We start from the raw sequence: 19,155 nt of genomic DNA, 5'->3' as shown, positions 1-19,155 counted from the left end.
TGACATCGTGTCCAGGCTCACGGGGGGCACAGCTCAGCTGTCCCTGGGCTGTGGTGACCCAGGTGTGGTGACCCAGGTGTGGTGACACCGTGTCCAGATTCACAGAGGGCACAGCTCAGCTGTCCCTGGGCTGTGGTGACCCAGGTGTGGTGACACCATGTCCAGGCTCACGGAGGGCACAGCTCAGCTGTCCCTGGGCTGTGGTGACCCAGGTGTGGTGACATCGTGTCCAGGCTCACGGAGGGCACAGCTCAGCTGTCCCTGGGCTGTGGTGACCCAGGTGTGGTGACACCGTGTCCAGGCTCACGGAGGGCACAGCTCAGCTGTCCCTGGGCTGTGGTGACCCAGGTGTGGTGACATCGGTGTGGTGACACTGTGTCCAGGCTCACAGGGGGCACAGCTCAGCTGTCCCTGGGCTGTGGTGACCCAGGTGTGGTGACCCAGGTGTGCTGACACCGTGTCCAGATTCACAGAGGGCACAGCTCAGCTGTCCCTGGGCTGTGGTGACCCAGGTGTGGTGACACCATGTCCAGGCTCACGGAGGGCACAGCTCAGCTGTCCCTGGGCTGTGGTGACCCAGGTGTGGTGACACCGTGTCCAGGCTCACGGAGGGCACAGCTCCCTCCCCACAGTCCCTCCTGAGGTGTCCTGTCCCCTCCGCCCTTTAGGCCTGGCCTAAAGTAAAACTCTCCTTTGCAGATCACGGATTGCAATGTTTCCTCATGACCTGAGCGCCTGGCCATGCTCTGCCCCCTTGGTCAGGTGCGCGTAGGGTTTGTCAGGGACAGGTTTTGTGCGGGATAGAGAGGAGGAAAGTTCACGGCGTTTCAGGTCAGAACTTTCAAAAATGCTGGTTTGCTAAATGGCCAAATTCTTTTCTCATCCCTCACTTAAAATATTCTTTTTCAATCACAAAAAAAAATTTTTTTTTTAAATCCTTTTTCAATATTTTGTTTTCATGCTTCCTCTTTATTGCTACAACGAAATAACACAATTAGAAACAACGCCAGCTAAAATCATCATTGCCACCGTTCCTCCCCTTGTGAAAAAGGGCCAGCAGAGCATTTTGGGATAAGCAAATAGAGCTCAGAGGGTCAGATAAAAACACTCTGCTTGTGCTTCAAACCGAACCGGCCATTCCCTACGCGGAGAACTGACCTCACGCGCAGGGACACCTGCGTCGTTCACTCAGATGCCGGTAAACCTCAGCCGTAATTAAACCTTAGAGGTGATTAATTGTAATTAAACACCTCCCCCTGGTCGTTGTCCCCTGGGCTGCAGCGCATGGCCAAGTCCAGCGAGAAGCCCCGGCTGCGGCAGATCCCGTCCTCGGAGGACATGGAGGCCGAGGGGACACTCCCGGAGGTGACAACCGAGGGGGGGGGACCCCAGCAGGACACGGGGGGAGCCCCCCCGGCCCGGCAGCAGCGGGAAGGAGCCCGAGAGGACGCCCAAGGTGGGGCAGCCCCAGGAGGAGCTGGCGCTGCAGCAGGTACGGGAGGGGTGGGGGACACGGGGACAGCGTCCTGGAGCCCGGGGCTGCGCACAGGGACACCCCCGGTGTCAGCTCGGCTGGGGATTGTCCCCACACTGCTGGGCTTTGTCCCCGAATCGCCGGGCTTTGTCCCCAAACTGCTGGAGTTTATCCCCGAATTGCCGGGCTTTGTCCCCGAACTGCCGGGTTTTGTCCCCAAGTTGCCGGGCTTTGTCCCCGAATTGTCGGGCTTTGTCCCCAAACTGCCGGGTTTTGTCCCCAAGTTGACGGGTTTTCTCCCCAAACTGCCGGGTTTTGTCCCCGAATCGCCGGGTTTTGTTCCCAAATCGCCGGGGTTTATCCCCGAATCGCCGGGATTTATCCCCGAATTGCCGGGTTTTGTCCCCAAATTGCCGGGTTTTGTCCCCAAACTGCCGGGTTTTGTCCCCAAGTTGCCGGCTCTGTGCCACCGCTGCTGTCACTGCGGGGCTGAGCCGGCCGGGAGCAGCAAGATGCTGGGGCAGTCCTGTCCCGTCTGTCCCGTCCTGTCCTGTCCCGTCTGTCCCGCCCCGTCCTGTCCCCTCCTGTCCCTGCTCCAAGCCCGCAGCAGCCGCTGGATCCAGCTCTGGACACGCCGAGCAGGGCTCTGTCCCCTGTCCCCTGAGCCAGGGACCTGCTGCTGTACCCCGAGGCCGCGTGGCTTTAGGAGACTGTCCCCGAGCTCCGGTGTCACCCGCGGGTCCTGTCCCGATTTCATTGTCACGAGAAAAGCGGCGGGACCGAGCGGGGAGGGCTCCGCAGGGAGACTTCGGAGGGAGGGAGGTGGGAGGACACACCCGGGGAGTGGTGACCATCTTCAGGGAGTGGTGACCACACCCAGGGAGATGTGACCACGTCCAGGGAGTTGTGACAATGCCCAGACCCCTCACGCTGTCCTGTCCCCACCCCCAGGCCTTTCTGTGGGACTCCTTCCAGCGGGTGCAGCAGCAGCTCCTCAAGCGCCAGCCCTTGGGTGACCCCGCCGTGGTCCCCCCCGGCCACCGGCCCCTGTCCAGGGCTCAGTCGTCCCCGGCCACGGCCACCGTGTCCCTCCCTGCCCAGGACACCAAGGCTCTGTCCCTGCCCGTGCAGGAGCAGCCGCCCAAGCCGCACTTCACCACAGGTACGGCCACACCTCCGGGGCTGTCACAGCCGGGCTGGGGACAGGTGGGGACCTGGGGATGTCCTGGGACAGCTGCACATCGATCCTGGTCGTTCCTGGAGTCTTGGGAGTGCCAGGAGAGAGCTGGAGGTGGGGGGATGCTTCTCCTTAAGCCAGGTGGATTTCCAGGCAGGGTTTGCCCACCTGGCCCCTGGGTGCATTCCTGGGACGCCTCACCTGGGAATGCAGGGCAGGTGGGACAAAGCCCCTGGGGGTCTGGGGAAGGACCTTCCGTGGTTTGGGGCGGAATCTTCCATGATTTGAGGCCAGGGCCTCGCAGGTTTGGGGTGGAATCTTCACGGTTTGGGGCAGGATCTCCCAGATTTGGGGCAGGATCTTGTGTGGTTTGTGGCAGAATCTCGCCAGTTTGGGGCAGGATCTCAAAGGTTCGGGGGGGGATTTTGGTCAATATTTGGGGTCTCGGAGCTGAGGCAGCAGCTGTGCAGCTCCGGCCGTGCCTGGCAGGGCTGGTGTACGACTCGGTGATGCTGAAGCACCAGTGCTCCTGCGGGGACAACAGCAACCACCCCGAGCACGCCGGCAGGATCCAGAGCATCTGGTCCCGCCTGCAGGAGCGGGGCCTGCGCGGCCGCTGCGAGGTGAGCTGGGGGGGGCCGGGCCCGCCTCCACCCTGTCCCCATCCCATTTCACCTCTCCTGATCACACCTTCATCCCCTCTGATCCCATTTCACCTCTCCTGATCATACCCCGTCCCTCCCGATCCCATTTCACCTCTCCTGATCACACCTTCATCCCCTCTGATCCCATTCCACCTCTCCTGATCCCATCCTATCCCCCCTGATCCCCTCCCATCCTCCCTGATCCCATTCCTTCCCTCCTGATCCCATCCCAGCCCCCCTGATCCCATTCTGTCCCCCCATATCCCATCCCACCCCTCCTGATCCCAGCCCACCCCTCCTTTCCCCACCCCATCCCTCCCTGCTGCCTCCCCCTCTCCTCCCCCTGTTCCATCCCCGTTTTCTTGGTGAATCCTGCTCCGGCCATCCCCACCTGGGATCCGGGCTCTGCCTGGGCACGGGCAGAGGCTGATCCCTCCAAACCAGGAGGTTTTCCCAGCCCGCTGCCGGCTCCAGCCTAGCAAAACCCCACCCTGAGCCGGCTCTAAATCCCCCGACTGCGCTTTGGGCGCGCTCCAATTCCAATCCAGCGGCTCCTGAGCCTTTACAGGCCAGGCCACACCTGGGGGAGCCCCTGCGCGTGTCCCCCTCCCCTGGGTGACGGCCGTGTCCCCACAGTGCCTGCGGGGCCGCAAGGCCACCCTGGAGGAGCTGCAGTGCGTCCACAGCGAGCGCCACGTGCTGCTCTACGGCACCAACCCCCTCAACCGCCTCAAACTGGACAACGGGAAGCTGGCAGGTGGGGGTCCCCGCCCTGTCACCTGTCCCCCCGGCCCTGGGGGTGGCTCCCAGCAGCTCCCCTGGGTGCTGGGCACAGCCTGGTGCCGCTGTCGCAGCGCTGAGGTGCTCGCTGTCGCCTCTCTCCCCACAGGGATTCTGTCCCAGAGGACGTTTGTGATGCTGCCCTGCGGAGGGGTGGGGGTGAGTTCTGCTTCCCTGCTTGGGCTTTTGGGGTTTGGGAGGGGTGGGGGTGAGTTCTGCATCCCTGCTTGGGCTTTTGGGTTTTGGGGTCACTGCTGCATCCCTTCCCCGGGTTTTGGGGTCACTGCTCCATGCCTGCCCTGGGTTTTGGGGTCACTGCTCCATCCCTTCCCCGGGTTTTGGGGTCACTGCTGCATCCCTTCCCCGGGTTTTTGGGGTCACTGCTCCATCCCTTCCCTGGGTTTTGGGGTCACTGCTCCATCCCTTCCCCGGGTTTTGGGGTCACTGCTGCATCCTTTCCCCGGGTTTTGGGGTCACTGCTCCATGCCTGCCCTGGGTTTTGGCCCCTCAGGGGTCCCAAGGCAGCTCCCGAAGCCTCAGGGCTGCCCCGCTGGGGCTGGTGGATCCCGGCTGCTCCCGGTCCTTGGGAAGGTCTGGAAGGGGATCTTTGGTCCAGAGCCCTCCAAGGAGAAGGGGATCCTGTTCTGGAAGGGGATCCTCCACCCAGAGCCCCCCCGAGGGCATCAGGAGGGGCTGGCAGCACGGGGAGTCCCCACTGGGGGGGGACAGCAGTGACACGGGGACGGCAGTGACACGGGGACAGCAGTGACACGGGGATGGGGACAGCAGTGACACGGGGACGGCAGTGACACGGGGACAGCAGTGACACGGGGATGGGGACAGCAGTGACATAGGGACAGGGGCAGCAGTGACACGGGGACAGCAGTGACACAAGGACAGCAGTGACATAGGGACAGGGGCAGCAGTGACACGGGGTCGGCAGTGACACGGGGACAGCAGTGACACAGGGATGGGGACAGCAGTGACACAAGGACAGCAGTGACACAGGGATGGGGGCAGCAGTGACACAAGGACAGCAGTGACACGGGGACAGCAGTGACACAAGGACAGCAGTGACATAGGGACAGGGGCAGCAGTGACACGGGGACAGCAGTGACACGGGGACAGCAGCTCGTCCCTCCTCTCCTCTCCATCCCCAGCTTTCCCTGCCGGTTTCTCTGCACTCACTGCCTTCTCCTCTCTCCCTGTCCCTGTCCCTGTCCCTGTCCCTGTCCCTGTCCTGTCCTGTCCGTCTGTCTGTCTCTTTCAGGAAGGGGCTCTCCCCCTCGGTGCCTTCCTGCCGCCTCTCGTGGCTCTGCTCCTGTCCGCGCCCGCCGCGCCGGGCCCCAGCTCTGCTTTCCCCGCTCTGCCTCTTTCCCCGCTCTGCTCCCGGGGGGGCCGCAGCTGCCCCCGCCCCGGCCTCGGGGGGCTCACTCCCAGCCCCCCCCTCAATCAGAAGAGAAAATTTTTTGAGGTTTTTTTCTCCCCCGGCTCTGACGTGATCAAACCAAGATGGTTTTTTGGTTAAACACTAAAAATGAGATAAAAGAAGGTAAAGGAAGGGGCCGGGCAGGAGTGTGGGGAGGGGCACAAGGTCACCTCTGGGTGGTGTCACCGACACTGAGGGGTGAGGCTGTGGCTCCCAGGGGTGTCCCCTGTGTCCCCGTGTGACCCGTGTCCCCTCCCAGGTGGACAGTGACACCATCTGGAACGAGCTGCACTCGTCCAACGCCGCGCGCTGGGCCGCGGGCAGTGTCACCGAGCTGGCCTTCAAGGTGGCCACCAGGGAGCTGAAGGTACGGGGGGGGCTTGGGGGGTCCCAGGGGGGTGTCACCCCACAGTTGGGGGTCCCAGGGGGGTGTCACCCCATGTCTGGGGGTCCCAGGGCGGTGTCACCCCATGTCTGGGGGGTCCTAGCGCTGTGTGGCGTGTGACACTGGGGACACAGGGTGTGTGTGACACTGGGGCCATGGGCTGTGTGTGACCCCGGGGGTGACCCCTGACCTTTGCTCTGTCCCCAGAACGGCTTTGCCGTGGTGCGGCCGCCCGGACACCACGCGGATCCTTCCACGGCCATGTAAGGCCCCTCCCTCGCTTTTGGGGAACCTAAACCACCCCAAAAACCTCCCCTGGGAGCCCTCCCTGTCCTGGGGCAGCTCAGGGGTGACCCCCACCCTCTTCCCAGGGGATTCTGCTTCTTTAACTCGGTGGCCATCGCTGCCAGGCAGCTGCAGCAGAAGGGGAAACTCAGCAAGATCCTCATCGTGGACTGGGTGAGTCCCCAGACTGTCCCCAGAGTGTCCCCAGGGGAAATTCCTGCTCTGGATCCTCGTGGGAATGTGGCTGGAACCACCTGGGGTGTCACTGCTCCATCCCTGCAGTGACCCCAAAACCCCCTGCTCCATCCCTGCCCTGGGTTTTGGGGTCACTGCTCCATCCCTGCCCCGGGTTTTGGGGTCACTGCTCCATCCCTGCCCTGGGTTTGGGGTTTTGGGGTCACTGCTCCATCCCTGCCCCGGGTTTGGGTTTTGGGGTCACTGCTCCATCCCTGCCCCGGGTTTGGGTTTTGGGGTCACTGCTCCATCCCTGTCCCGGGTTTTGGGGTCACTGCTCCGTCCCTGCCCTGGGATTTGGGGCGTTTTCAGGATGGGGGAGCAGGAGCAGATCCTGGGTTGGAGGACCCAGACCCGACTGCTTTGGGGTCCGTGAGGTTCTGGGACCACCCGGCAGCTCCCAAAATCCTCTCTAAACAAAAACCAAAACCAAAAAAAAAAAAAAAACAAACACAAAAAACCCAAAAAACCCCACCAAAAACCCAAAACAAACAAACAACAACAAAAAAACCACACCAAGAAAAAAAAACTAAAGCAAAAAAAAAATGAACGTGCTAAAAGATTCTCTTGGAAATTAAGAGCGCGAAAGAAAGTGCCCTAAATTTGAAAAAAATAATAATAATCAAAGAAAAAGAATTTAAAAGAAAACCCAAACCCTCCCTGCAGGACGTTCACCACGGCAACGGGACGCAGCAGATTTTCTACCGCGACCCCGAGGTTCTCTACATCTCCCTGCACCGCCACGACGACGGGAATTTCTTCCCGGGCAGCGGAGCCGCTGATGAGGTGAGAGGGGGACAAACCAAGGGGACAAACAAAAGGGACACGGTGCGGGGCTGAGCAGGAGCTCCCCACCCCTGACCCGGCCTGGGGCACCCCAAAATCCCAGAACCGGGGTGGGAATGGCAGGAAAATTCTGCTGGTCCCGCGGTGGCGCCGGGCAGGGGGGGCAGGACCCCAAAAGATCCTCCTGCGGCGCAGGACAGGGATTTGGGACCCCCAAAGACCCTCCTGTGACACAGGACAGGGGGCTGGGACCCCCAAACACCCTCCTGTGATGCAGGACAGGGATTTGGGACCCCCAAAGACCCTCCTGTGACACAGGACAGGGGGCTGGGACCCCCAAACACCCTCCTGTGATGCAGGACAGGGATTTGGGACCCCCAAAGACCCTCCTGTGACACAGGACAGGGATTTGGGACCCCCAAACACCCTCCTGTGACACAGGACAGAGGGCTGGGACCCCCAAACACCCTCCTGTGACACAGGACAGGGATTTGGGACCCCCAGACACCCTCCTGTGACACAGGACAGGGATTTGGGACCCCCAAACACCCTCCTGTGACACAGGACAGGGGGCTGGGACCCCCACCTGGCTCCCCCAGGCCTGGGGACATCCCTGGGGACACCTCCCGGCCTCACCCTGTCCTTGTCCCCTCCCAGGTGGGCGCCGGCCCCGGCGAGGGCTTCAACGTCAACGTGGCCTGGGCCGGGGGGCTCGACCCCCCCATGGGGGACCCCGAGTACCTGGCGGCCTTCAGGTACCGTCCCCGTGTCCCTGCGCGTGGGGCGCGCTCTGGGGGGGCTGGCCCCGCTCCTCAGCCCCTTTTCCCTCCCCATTTGTGGGGCTGGCCCCGCTCCTCAGCCCCTTTTCCCTCCCCATTTGTGGGGCTGGCCCCGCTCCTCAGCCCCTTTTCCCTCCCCATTTGTGGGGCTGGCCCCGCTCCTCAGCCCCTTTTCCCTCCCCATTTGTGGGGCTGGCCCCGCTCCTCAGCCCCTTTTCCCTCCCCATTTGTGGGGCTGGCCCCGCTCCTCAGCCCCTTGTCTCCCCCCCAACCCTGTTCCTCATCCCCTCTTCCCCCATATGGGGCTGACCCCACTCCCCATCCCCTTTTCCCCCACTCCATATGGGTCTGACCCTGTTCCCCATCCCCTTTTCCCCCCTGTGGGTCTGACCCTGTTCCCCATCCCCTTTTCCCCCCACGTGTGTCCGACCCCACACCCCGTCCCCTTTCCCCCCATGGATCTGACCCTGTTGCCCATCCCCTTTCCCCCCTATGGGTCTGATCCCACACCCCGTCCCCTTTCCCCCCATGGATCTGACCCTGTTGCCCATCCCCTTTCCCCCCCATGGATCTGACCCTGTTCCCCATCCCCTTTCCCCCCATGGGTCTGACCCTGTTCCCCATCCCCTTTCCCCCCATGGATCTGACCCTGTTCCCCATCCCCTTTCCCCCCATGGGTCTGACCCTGTTCCCCATCCCCTTTCCCCCCATGGATCTGACCCTGTTCCCCATCCCCTTTCCCCCCATGGGTCTGACCCTGTTCCCCATCCCCTTTCCCCCCATGGATCTGACCCTGTTCCCCATCCCCTTTCCCCCCCATGGATCTGACCCTGTTCCCCATCCCCTTTCCCCCCCACGGCGCTGATCCCACGCCCCTTTCTCCCCCAGGACCGTGGTGATGCCGATCGCTCACGAGTTCAGCCCGGACGTGGTGCTGGTCTCGGCCGGGTTCGACGCTGCCGAGGGTCACCCGCCCCCCCTGGGGGGCTACAGAGTCTCGGCCAAGTGTAAGGGGCTGGCACCGGGCGGGCTGTCCCCTCTGGGGGTGGCATGTCCCCTCTTGGGGCAGGATTATAACATATTAATATGATAATTTATTAATAATATATTGAGGTTCCGGGGCGGGGTTGGGTGGGGACAGGTGACATTCCTGGCCGTGTCCCCCAGGTTTTGGCTACATGACCAAGCAGCTGATGAGCCTGGCGGGCGGGGCCGTGGTGCTGGCGCTGGAGGGGGGTCACGACCTCACGGCCATTTGTGACGCCTCCGAGGCCTGTGTGTCCGCCCTGCTGGGCCACGAGGTGAGGGCTGGGCTGGCACGGAGCCTTGTCACCGTCCCTGTGTCCCCTGTGTCCCCTGGGACCCCTGTGACCCCTGGTGCCACCACCCCTGTGACCCCTGTGTCCCCAGTGTCCCCTGGTGCCACCGCCCCTGTGACCCCTGTGACCCCTGGTGCCACTGCCCCTGACACCCCCTGTGTCCCCCAGTGCCACCACCCCTGTGTCCACAGTGTCCCCTGGTGCCACCACCCCTATGACCCCTGTGTCCCCTGATGCCACTGTCCCTGTGACCCCCAGTGTTCCCTGGTGCCACCACCCCCGTGTCCCCCGGTGCCACCACCCCTTTGTCCCCGTGTCCCCCAGTGCCACCACCCCCGTGTCCCCCGGTGCCACCACCCCTTTGTCCCCGTGTCCCCTGGTGCCACCACCGCGGTGTCCCCGTGTCCCCGCAGCCGGAGCCGCTGCCGGAGGAGAGCCTGCGGCAGAAGCCCAACGCCAACGCCGTGCGCTCGCTGGAGGCCGTGGTCCAGGTCCAGAGTGAGTGAGGGAACGGCCGGGGGGGGCAATGGGGGTCCCGTCATCATCGTCATCATCGTCATCGTCATCATCGTCATGGGAGGGGGGTGCCTCAAGCGTGCATTCACTGCGAGGGGGGCCCAGAAATCTGGGACATTCCTAATCTGGGGCAGCCTAAGCTGGGCTCTCCCTGTCCTGGGTTATCCCTGTCCTGGGACACCCCTAACCTGGGACAGCCCTGTCCTGGGACACCCGTAACCTGGGCTGTCCCTGACCCGGGTTATCCCTGTCCTGGGACACCCCTGTCCCAGTCCCCCATGTCCCCATGGCAGCCAGAGCTGTCCCTTCTGTCCCCTGTGTCCCCACGGTAACCCCAGCTGTCCCCTCTGTCCCCCGTGTCCCCACAGCATCCCCAGCTGTCCCCTCTGTCCCCCATGTCCCCATGGCATCCCCAGCTGTCCCCTCTGTCCCCCGTGTCCCCACGGCGTCCCCAGCTGTCCCCTCTGTCCCCCGTGTCCCCACGGTGTCCCCTCTGTCCCCCGTGTCCCCACAGCATCCCCAGCTGTCCCCTCTGTCCCCCGTGTCCCCACGGCGTCCCCAGCTGTCCCCTGTGTCCCCAGGTAAATACTGGGTGGCCGTGCAGCGTTTCGCCTCCAAGCTGAGCTGCTCCTTCCTCGAGGCTCAGCACCACGAGGCCGACGAGGTGGAGACGGTGACGGCGCTGGCGTCGCTCTCGGTGGCCGTGATGGTGGAGAAGAGGTGACAGTCCCGGGACCCCCCTGTGGCCCCGGGGGGAAGGGGGGGGGTGGCAGCAGGGCAGGGACGCGTCCCCTCACCCTGGGTGAGGTTCTGGAGCTCAGAGCCTGGATGAGCTCCTGGGAATTCAGGGTCTCCCCTCCTTGTCCCCTCCCCTTTGTCACCGTGTCCCCGCGGGTCTCCCCTCCTTGTCCCCTCCCTTCTGTCACTGTCGCTGTCCCCGCGGGTCTGTGACGCGTCCCGTTCCCGCCGCAGGGCGCAGGAGGAGCCGATGGAGCAGGAGGAGCCCATGAACCAGTGACAGGCGGGGACAGTCCCCGCCAGGACCCCGCTGTGTCCCCCGGGCTCCCGATGGACTCCTGGAAGGGACCACAGAGAGCCCCGAGCCCGCACCGTGCCCGCAGCGCCCCTTCCCCAAATTTCGGGACCCCTGGAGGGGGGTGGAACCCCCCAGACCCCCCTCGATGCCGGGATCCTCCTCCCCGGGATGGGCCGGACATCGGGATGGACGCCGGGACCACTCTGGGGACACTCCCGGAGCCCCTCCCGGGCCTGGGGGGGACAATCCCGGGATTTGCTCGGCGGGGATGGGAATCTCCGAAAGTTCCCTGGCTTCCCTCGCCCGGCTGGGGGCAACGAGGCCGGGAGGGCACCGAGCAGCCCCCAGGAAGGTTTGGAGCGACCCAAGAGAAGGCTCGGAGCGTCCCCAGGAAGTTTTGGAGCATCCCGAGGAAATTTTGGAGCACCCCAAGGAAGTTTTGGGGGGTCCTGAGGACGTTTTGGAGCGTCCCGAGGAAGGTTCAGAGCACGCCCAGGAATTTTTGGAGCATCCCAAGGAAGTCGTGGAGCGTTCTGAGGAAGGTTCAGAGCCTCCCCAGGAATTTTTGGAGCATCCCGAGGGATTTTTGGAGCATCCCGAGGGATTTTTTGGAGCGCCCCCGGGCTCTGATTTTGCACTACGGGACCCCGGCAGCGCCAATGTGACCCCCGACTCCTCTTCCCCGGGGCGAATTCCCGGGAATAATTCCCCGTTCTTTGAGCCCTGGGTGGGTGTTTGGGTCCCTGAAATCCCCTGAGCCCCCTCCCCGGCCGGGCTTCCCGAATTCCCGCTGGGCTCTGCTGCCTCCCAAACCCCCCCGGTCCCATCCCTGTCCCCGTCCTGGGGTGACAGAACCTCCCAGCCGAGGGTCCCATCCCGATTTTTCCTTTTCCCCTTTCCCAGGGCGCCGCTCCCTGAGCTTTCCCTGCATCCCCAGGGATTTCCCGAGGAATTTTCCCATTTCCCGAGGGATTTTCCGGGGTGTTGTCCCCCGGGGGGTGGGTTTTGGGGACGAGGAGGGGACACGGCCCTGGCTGAGCTCGGCGGTTTTGGGGACAGCTCAGGACTGCGGCAGCAGCGGGAGGAGATTTTGTAAAAAACAAAACAAAACAAAACAAAAAAAAAACCTAAACAAAAAAAAAAAAAAAAAAAAAGGAGAATTTTAAAAAGGAAAAAAAAAAAAAAAGCTTCTGGAGGAATCAAAATTCTTCGTGTCACCCCCAGGGTGGGGGGAGGATGGAGGGACCTCCCAAATTTCATCCTGCTGGATTTTACCACCAGGAATCCACCGTGCATTGAATTTTTGGGGGCTTTTCCCCCCAAAAATGGGGTTCAGAAGGGTCGTTAGGATGCGGTTTTGCTCATTTAAAGGGTTTTTTTCTTCTCATTTGAAAGGGGTTTTCCTCATTTTAAATGCAGGGATTTAAATTTATTTTTTTTTCTAAAAAAAACCAAAAAAGACGCACCGAAACACTTGAAAATATTTTTGTTCAAAAATATATTTCAGCTTAAAAAAAAACAAAAACAAAAACATTTGGTTGCGAGCCGGAGTCTCACTCCACAAATAGATTTTTGCCCTTTATTTTTCAAGCACAATTTATTAATTTTCAAAAGCAGACGTGAACTTCTGAAGCCGATTTTGTTCCTCAGCTGTAAAATCCTTCCCGTGAACGGAGCCACTCGGTTTTTAACCGAGTTTTGATTTTTTTATTTGGTTTTTTTTATTTGGTTTTTTTTATTTGGTTTTTTTTAGCACCTCCAGATTTTTCTTTTTTTTTTTTTTTTTTTTGAAGGCTGCAGTCGACACCCCGGAGCAGGGAATCCACTCCCTCTGCGCGTAAAAATTGGGAATCGGGTAGAAAAAGTCACTTTGGGGCCTTCCTGTGGCTCCTCCGTGGGTTCTCTGGTGCGCCCCAAACCTGATCACGAACAAACTCCTCTCCCATGGAATATTTGGGGGCTGTTGCGACCTCCCCGGAAGGGATTTTTCCCTTCTTTTTTTTTTTACCATAACAGGCAAAAAAAAAAACCCTGATTTTTTTTTTTTTTTTTTTGCATGATTCCAATAAAAACGAGGGAGGTGCAGGAGGGGATCCGGCAGCGCAATTTCCGTCGGGAAGGCGAGGATTGAACCCTGGAAAATTTCCCCCCCCCTGGGGTTTATTGGGGTCGTTTTGGGGCACCCCAACACCTCCATCGTCCCTTCCCCGCTCCAAAAAAGATCCCAAACCATCTCAGAATTCCCGAAACGGCCCCAAATTCCCGCCGGGTCCGTGTCCAGCCTCGATTTCTGCTGAATTCCGAGGAATTGGGTGGATCCACCGGGACGTTTTTGAAGGGCATGAATGGGTTGGGGGGGTGAACAGCCCCAAAGTCGCCCCCAAATCCTCACCACGGGAACAAAATCCACGGGAATAAAATCCACGGGGACAAAATCCATGGGGATAAAATCCACAGGAACAAAATCCACGGGAATATCCCGGTGCAGAACCTTCGGAGCGGGATAAAAACACAGAGAACCCCCCCGAGGTCCTCGGGGCCAGCGCTGGGGCAGGGGGGGCTCCAGCCCTTCCCCTTCCCTTCATCCCGGAGGAATTTTTATTGTCCTGCCCCGGTCCCGGCTCCAGAAAACTCCGGGAAGGACTCCAGGGAATCGGGATCGTTCCTTACCTGCCGAGCCCACAAGAAATTCCAGCCCCGAGTTCCTCCGGCAGCGTCCGAACCGAACTCCAGCTCCTGCTGCGGATCCCTCGGGCTCGTTCCCAAAGTTTTTGGGGTCCCCGGGGCTCTCGGGGGGTTTGGGGTCGTTCCCTCCTCTCTCCTGTGGGTTTTTTTTTTGGGGGGGGGGGGGTGCTGGAGCTGCTCCCATCGAGGTGGAGACCTGGGGGGAAAACGGTGGGGTCAGGATGGGATCGGCTTCCCAAAATCCTGCAAATCCTGGGAGCCGGTGGGAGAAGAGCTGCCCCGGGGCCGCTGCCTCTGGGGCTTCGAATTCCCGGGTTTTTCCCGGATTTCCCTGGATTTTTCCCGGATTTTCCCCGGATTTCCGCCGGATTTTTCCCCGGATTTCCCCGGAGCTGCGAGGGATGTGCCGGGAAACATCCCCACACCTGAGCCCGGGATTTAAAACGGATTTCAATCCACCCAAAATCGCAGAATTTTCCCGCAGATGTGATCTCTGGGAGCCCTCCCGGAGGATGGAGCCGGGAATCGGCTCCTGGGAGAGCTCGGGAACAGCTCCGGGGATGGATCCCTGTGGGATTCCAGGGTTTATTCCAGGTTTATTCCGCTTCGTTTCCTCCTCACCGAGACCTTTCCCTTCCTGGGAAGGGATAAATCAAATCCCGCAGGAATTCACCCCCGGGAAGGGCTGAGGTGGTTCCAGGGATGAGGGATAGAGGGGAAAATCCAGGGAAAATCCCCCAAAAGCTGATGTGTCCCACGGCCGAGCCCTTGGGATGGATGATGGGCACACCCAGGGGCTCGAGGACAACGGGGCAGCCAAAATCCGGGCAGCCAAAATTCTGGAGTCGTGGCCAGGCGGGACCATGGAAAAATGGATCAGTTCCCCTCGTTCCTGGAGCCCAGCGAGGTCTAATCCCAAAAATCGAGCTCCCGGAGGGTTGGACAAGGTTTAACACCAAAAAATCCTCACGTGGGAGGATTTCAGGGCTCCGGGAACCTCTGGAGGAGCCCGGCCCTGCAGGATTTTGGGATGGAGAACCTCCCGGAGCTCCCCAATCCCATCCTCACCCTCCCTGCGGCACCTTTGCCCACCGCAGGAACGGGAATTGGTGCCCGGGCCGTTCCCGCAGCTCCTCGATCCCCCCTCAGCCTTCCCTGACAGCCGGGATGACAAACGAGCTCGCTCCAGAGAAATTCCCGGGGCCGAGGCAGCTCCAGCCGCCCCCGGCTCCTTGCAGGGGTCATAAACCCGCGGATATTTCCAATCCCCCAGGGCAGGAGCCGGGATTTTATGTCTGGATTAATTTAAACTCATCCTGAGCTTGGAGAGCAGCTCGGTACCCCTGGGTTGGGGGTTTTTTTGGTTTTTTTTGTTTTATGTTTTTTTTCCCCCTCTTTTAAATGAAGGGAATAAGGAATAGGGAATAAAGAATAGGGAATAGGGAATGGGGAATGGGGAATAGGAAATAAATAGGGAAATAATAAGGAATGGGGAATAGGGAAGAGGGACTAGGAAATAAATAGTGAAATAAATAGGGAATAGGGAATAAAGAAGAAGGAATAGGGAATGGGGAATAGGAAATAAATGGGGTAATAATAGGGAATATGGAAGAGGGAAGAGGGAATAGGAAATGGAGAATGGGGAATAGGGAAAAATAGTGAAATAATAGGGAATGGGGAATAGGGAATAAATAGGGAAATACTAGGAAATAGGGAATAAAGAAGAGGGAATAGGGAATGGGGAATAGGGAATAAATAGGGAGATAATAGGGAATATGGAAGAGGGAATAAGAAATGGAGAATGGGGAATAGGGAATAGGGAATACATAGTGAAATAATAGGGAATGGGGAATAGGGAAGAAGGAATAGGAAATAAATAGTGAAATAATAGGGATTGGGGAATAGGGAATAAAGAAGAGGGAATAGGGAATAGGGAACAGGAAATAAGGAATAGGAAATGAATAGGGAAACAATGGGGAATAGGAAATAGGGAATAAAGAAGAGGGGGTAAGGAGTAAGAAACAGTGAATAGGGAATAAGGAACAGGGAATGGGGAAAAAGGAATAGGGAACAGGGAAGAGGGACGGGAGCTGTTCCCGAGCTCCCCCGGTGCCCCGGAGCAGCCAGAGCTGTTTATAAATAAAAGCAAATGAAGCAGCCGCCAGACAAAGCCGCTTCCAGGCGCGAGCAACAGTCCCCAAAGGGAAGATTCATCCAAGGTCTTCCAGGAGAGACAATTAAGCGACGGCGGCGCGAGAGGGGCGATAAATCCAAGGAGACAAATGAAGGGCAAAGGAACATCAGCCCGCGGCCTCTCCCCGCCGGCAGTTCCAGCCTCCAGCCTCGTTTTCCTCCTCCGGCGGCGAGAGAAACCATTTCAACGTGCTCAAGGCTCGGCTTTTCTCGGGGACAGACCTCGAGGGGGATTTCTGTTGCCGCAGGGCTCCGGCCCTCTCTCCGCGGCCGGCGTCTGTGCAGCCCTTCCAGCCCCGTTTGAGGTTTAACAGGCCGAGTTTCGCTATCCAGGGGCTGCTTCCCATTAGGGAATCCCGGCCCCGCTGCCAGCTCCGGGCTCGTTCCCCCCACCCCGGGAGGGAGACGGAGCTTTCCCAGCCCGGCCTCGCTTCCCTGGCGGCCCTTCCCTGACTTTGGGGGTTTTGCCGGGAGAATCCACCTCCCTGTCCCTCCCTGGAACCCGAAAAGGCCGCGGGATGGCCCGGGGAGGGTGATTCTCTGCCCGGCTGGAGGAGGATGAGCTCTCGGGGTGGATTTTAAGGGGAATGATGATCCCGCTGCGCACAGAGGAGCTCTCCAAAGTGACCGAAGGGTTTTTAATCCCTCTGTTTATCACGGGAGAGCCGCTCTTGCCAAGAACTCAGCTTAAATCAACAGCTCCAGTTGGGTTCTGTACACAGAGGGAGCTAAAATGGGTCTGGGGGTGCTGGGGGGGGGGGGCTCAGCCTCCCCCCACCTCCCCAGGGCAAAGGGATTTTAGTCAGGCTTTGCAAAATTCAGGATGACCTCGGTGTCACCCAAGGAAGGGCAGCACCCGGCAAGGACAGGATTTAATGTCAGAAGAAACAAGGTCTGACCCCCCCAAATTGATATTTTTACATGAATTTAGTGTCAGATTTCCTGCTGGTTGAGCGAGATCTGGCTGGGAAAGGGAATTCCAAGGTGGCTCATCCTTCAGTGAAATCCCCTGGGAGATGCTCAGCACCCTGAGCCAGCTCTGGCAGCTCCACGGCCTCGGATTTTGGGCTGTTCAGTTCCCGAGGAGAGGCAGGAGGAGCCCTGGACCTGCCTGGGGACAGCCGGGCTCCCATGAGGCGTCCCTGGAATTCCTGCCTTGGGAATGTCCCCTGGAACTTTCTGCTCCTGCGCCTCGTCCACCTCACTCCTCCTGTTCCCAAATCCTCCCAGCCCTGAAACTCTGAAAAAGGGATTATTCCCCTCTCAGGGGCGCTCAGGCGGTGGCTGGCTGGAGCTGAGTCCATCAGATCTCTCCCGGCAGTGCGGGATTCCCGCGGATCCGACGGGATCACAGATCCCAGCCTGTCTGCAGAGCTCGGGGATGGGAACGGGGGGAAGCCAGGCAGGCTGCAGGACACGAGGCCACCCCAGTCGACACCTCGGCAGCCCCAGGACAGGCTTTGGGGATAAATCTGATTTTAAAACCCCCTTTTCAAGCTTCCCAGCCCCTGATGAGCGGGATCCATCGCTCCAGGGCAGCTCGGGAACGGCCACATGGGACAAATCCTCATCCCTGGAGGAGAGGTGGCCGTGATTCCCGGCGGGATCGAGCCGGGACACGCCCGGAGGCTGCGGGGACAGAGCGGTGACACGGCCACATGTACTGAGCTCAGTGACACTGCCACACGTACCCTGCTCAGGGGGACACAGAGGTGACACAGCCACACATATTCAGCCCTCGGTGGGGACACGGCCACACGTACCTGGCTCAGAGGGACAGGGAGGTGACACGGCCACACACACCCAGCTCTTGGTGGTGACACGGCCACACGTACCCAGTGGTGACACAGCCACCCATACCCGGTGGTGACACAGCCACACGTACCCAGCTCAGAGGGACAGGGAGGTGACACGGCCACACACACCCAGCTCTTGGTGGTGACACGGCCACACGTACCCGGCTCAGTGGGACAGGGAGGTGACACGGCCACACACACCCAGCTCTTGGTGGTGACACGGCCACACGTGTCCAGCTCAGAGGGACACAGCCACACGTACCCGGTGGTGACACAGCCACACGTACCCAGCTCAGAGGGACAGGGAGGTGACACGGCCACACGTACCCGGTGGTGACACGACCACACATACCCGGCTCAGTGCGACGCCGACATGGACCAGGCTCCCTCCATCCTCCACACGGAGAAGGCGTAGCTGAGCCTCTCGTGGGCCAGGAAGTTGCAGCTGGCGGCCACCTTGTGGTCCAGCTGGTCGCTCTGCAGCACCTGGCACAGGAAGTCGATGTAGCGGGCGGCCAGCTTGAGCGTCTGGATCTTGCTGAGCTTGTCCGAGGGCAGCGTGGGGATGATCTTGCGCAGCTCGGCGAAGGCGTCGTTGAGGGACTGGGTGCGCTGGCGCTCGCGCACGTTGGCGATGACGCGTTGGGCGTGGGCGTCCTCGGGGGGCTGCGGGGCCGGGCTGCGCCGGCTGCGCTTGCCCTGGGGCTCGGGGGATCCTCGGGGACCCTGCCCGCCCCGCTTGCGGCAGCTTTTCCTAGCCCGCCGCTCGGCCTCGTCCTCGCTGGTGGCCGCGCTGCCCTCGGGCGACTCCGGCGAAAAGTTTTCCTCCTTCATCTCCTCGGGGTTGGCTGCGGCGAGGAGGAGCCGGAGGTGGATGCCGAGCCCCTCGGGGCTCCCCCGGGCGCCCCCCAAGCCCCGCTGAGCCCTCCGAGGAGCTCCTTGGTGTTTCCTTTGGGCCAGGAGAGAGGAAGGCGCGGGGATGACTTTGGGAAGGGCTCCTGCTGATAGGGCGAGCGGGGCGGGGGCGGACCAGGCGCAGGCCAATGCAGGGGAACGCCGGCGGCCCCGATGGAGATTATGGGTTCCAGATTTCCTCCCTTCCCTCCCCACCGCCGCCCCGAGCCCCTCCGGCACAGATGCTCCGGCTGCCGCCCGGATGTCGGGACACGTTCCCCGTGCCAAGGGAGCCCCAGTCATGGAGCTCGGCTCTGGATCTTTTAAAAATCGGTTTTCCGACCCGGTTGACCCCCACGGAGAAATGTCGTGCGGGGTGGAGGAGGAGGTTTTCACCTGTGAGGGAACCCAGGTGGGGATGTGGAGCCGCAGGAGCCGCAGTGGGCGAGTCAGGAGCTCCCAAAGTCCAAAAGAAGGAGCAACCAAAGGGAGATGGGCGTCCGTGCGGCTCTTGAGGGAAGGCTTTGGTCTAAATGAGCTTGAGTTGGTGTCCAGTCCATTTGTCCATCTGCCAGGCCATCCCTTCATCCGTCTGTCCATCCATCCATCTGTCCATCCATCCATCCATCCATCCATCCATCCATCCATCCATCCCTCCCCTGCCTCCGTTCCCGGCATCCTTCATCACCCTCATCACCCTCACCCATCACCCAATTCCTGCCAATTAAATCCGGCAGCTCCTG

General features: G+C 60.6%; 2 protein-coding genes across 2 annotated transcripts in view; one reads left to right on the top strand and one right to left on the bottom strand.

Annotated features, from left to right (window-relative positions):
* The window catches only part of HDAC7 (histone deacetylase 7), a 44,502-nt gene extending 31,032 nt beyond the window's left edge, over positions 1-13,470 (top strand). Inside the window, 16 exon segments of the mRNA XM_066207359.1 lie at positions 1,282-1,377; positions 1,379-1,492; positions 2,426-2,636; positions 3,141-3,274; positions 3,932-4,052; positions 4,185-4,234; positions 5,764-5,871; positions 6,097-6,152; positions 6,261-6,348; positions 7,075-7,194; positions 7,852-7,949; positions 8,862-8,980; positions 9,141-9,274; positions 9,706-9,790; positions 10,390-10,528; positions 10,781-13,470. Of these exon segments, the coding sequence (XP_066063456.1) occupies positions 1,282-1,377; positions 1,379-1,492; positions 2,426-2,636; positions 3,141-3,274; positions 3,932-4,052; positions 4,185-4,234; positions 5,764-5,871; positions 6,097-6,152; positions 6,261-6,348; positions 7,075-7,194; positions 7,852-7,949; positions 8,862-8,980; positions 9,141-9,274; positions 9,706-9,790; positions 10,390-10,528; positions 10,781-10,826 (1,719 nt within the window). The 3' untranslated portion in view covers positions 10,827-13,470.
* A 174-nt stretch (positions 13,471-13,644) lies between these two features.
* Positions 13,645-18,352, bottom strand: LOC136303752 (twist-related protein 2-like). Its single transcript, XM_066207360.1, has 2 exons — positions 17,871-18,352; positions 13,645-13,725 (listed from the first exon to the last, which is right to left on the bottom strand). Exon 1 carries the CDS (start codon positions 18,350-18,352, stop codon positions 17,876-17,878), a length of 477 nt encoding a protein of 158 aa, XP_066063457.1. The 3' UTR covers positions 13,645-13,725; positions 17,871-17,875.
* Positions 18,353-19,155: the final 803 nt, after the last annotated feature.

Source organism: Chamaea fasciata, unplaced genomic scaffold, assembly GCF_029207755.1.
Source record: "Chamaea fasciata isolate MVZ Bird 193981 ecotype frontalis unplaced genomic scaffold, bChaFas1.0.hap1 SCAF_41, whole genome shotgun sequence".
NCBI lineage: Eukaryota > Metazoa > Chordata > Aves > Passeriformes > Sylviidae > Chamaea > Chamaea fasciata.
The sequence above is the reverse complement of the archived record's forward strand: the minus strand, read 5'-3'. Positions and strand labels throughout refer to the sequence as shown.

Coding starts and splice junctions, on each gene's coding strand:
- LOC136303752 (XM_066207360.1), bottom strand. CDS start 18,352: ATGAAGGAGGAAAACTTTTCGCCGGAGTCGCCCGAGGGCAGCGCGGCC.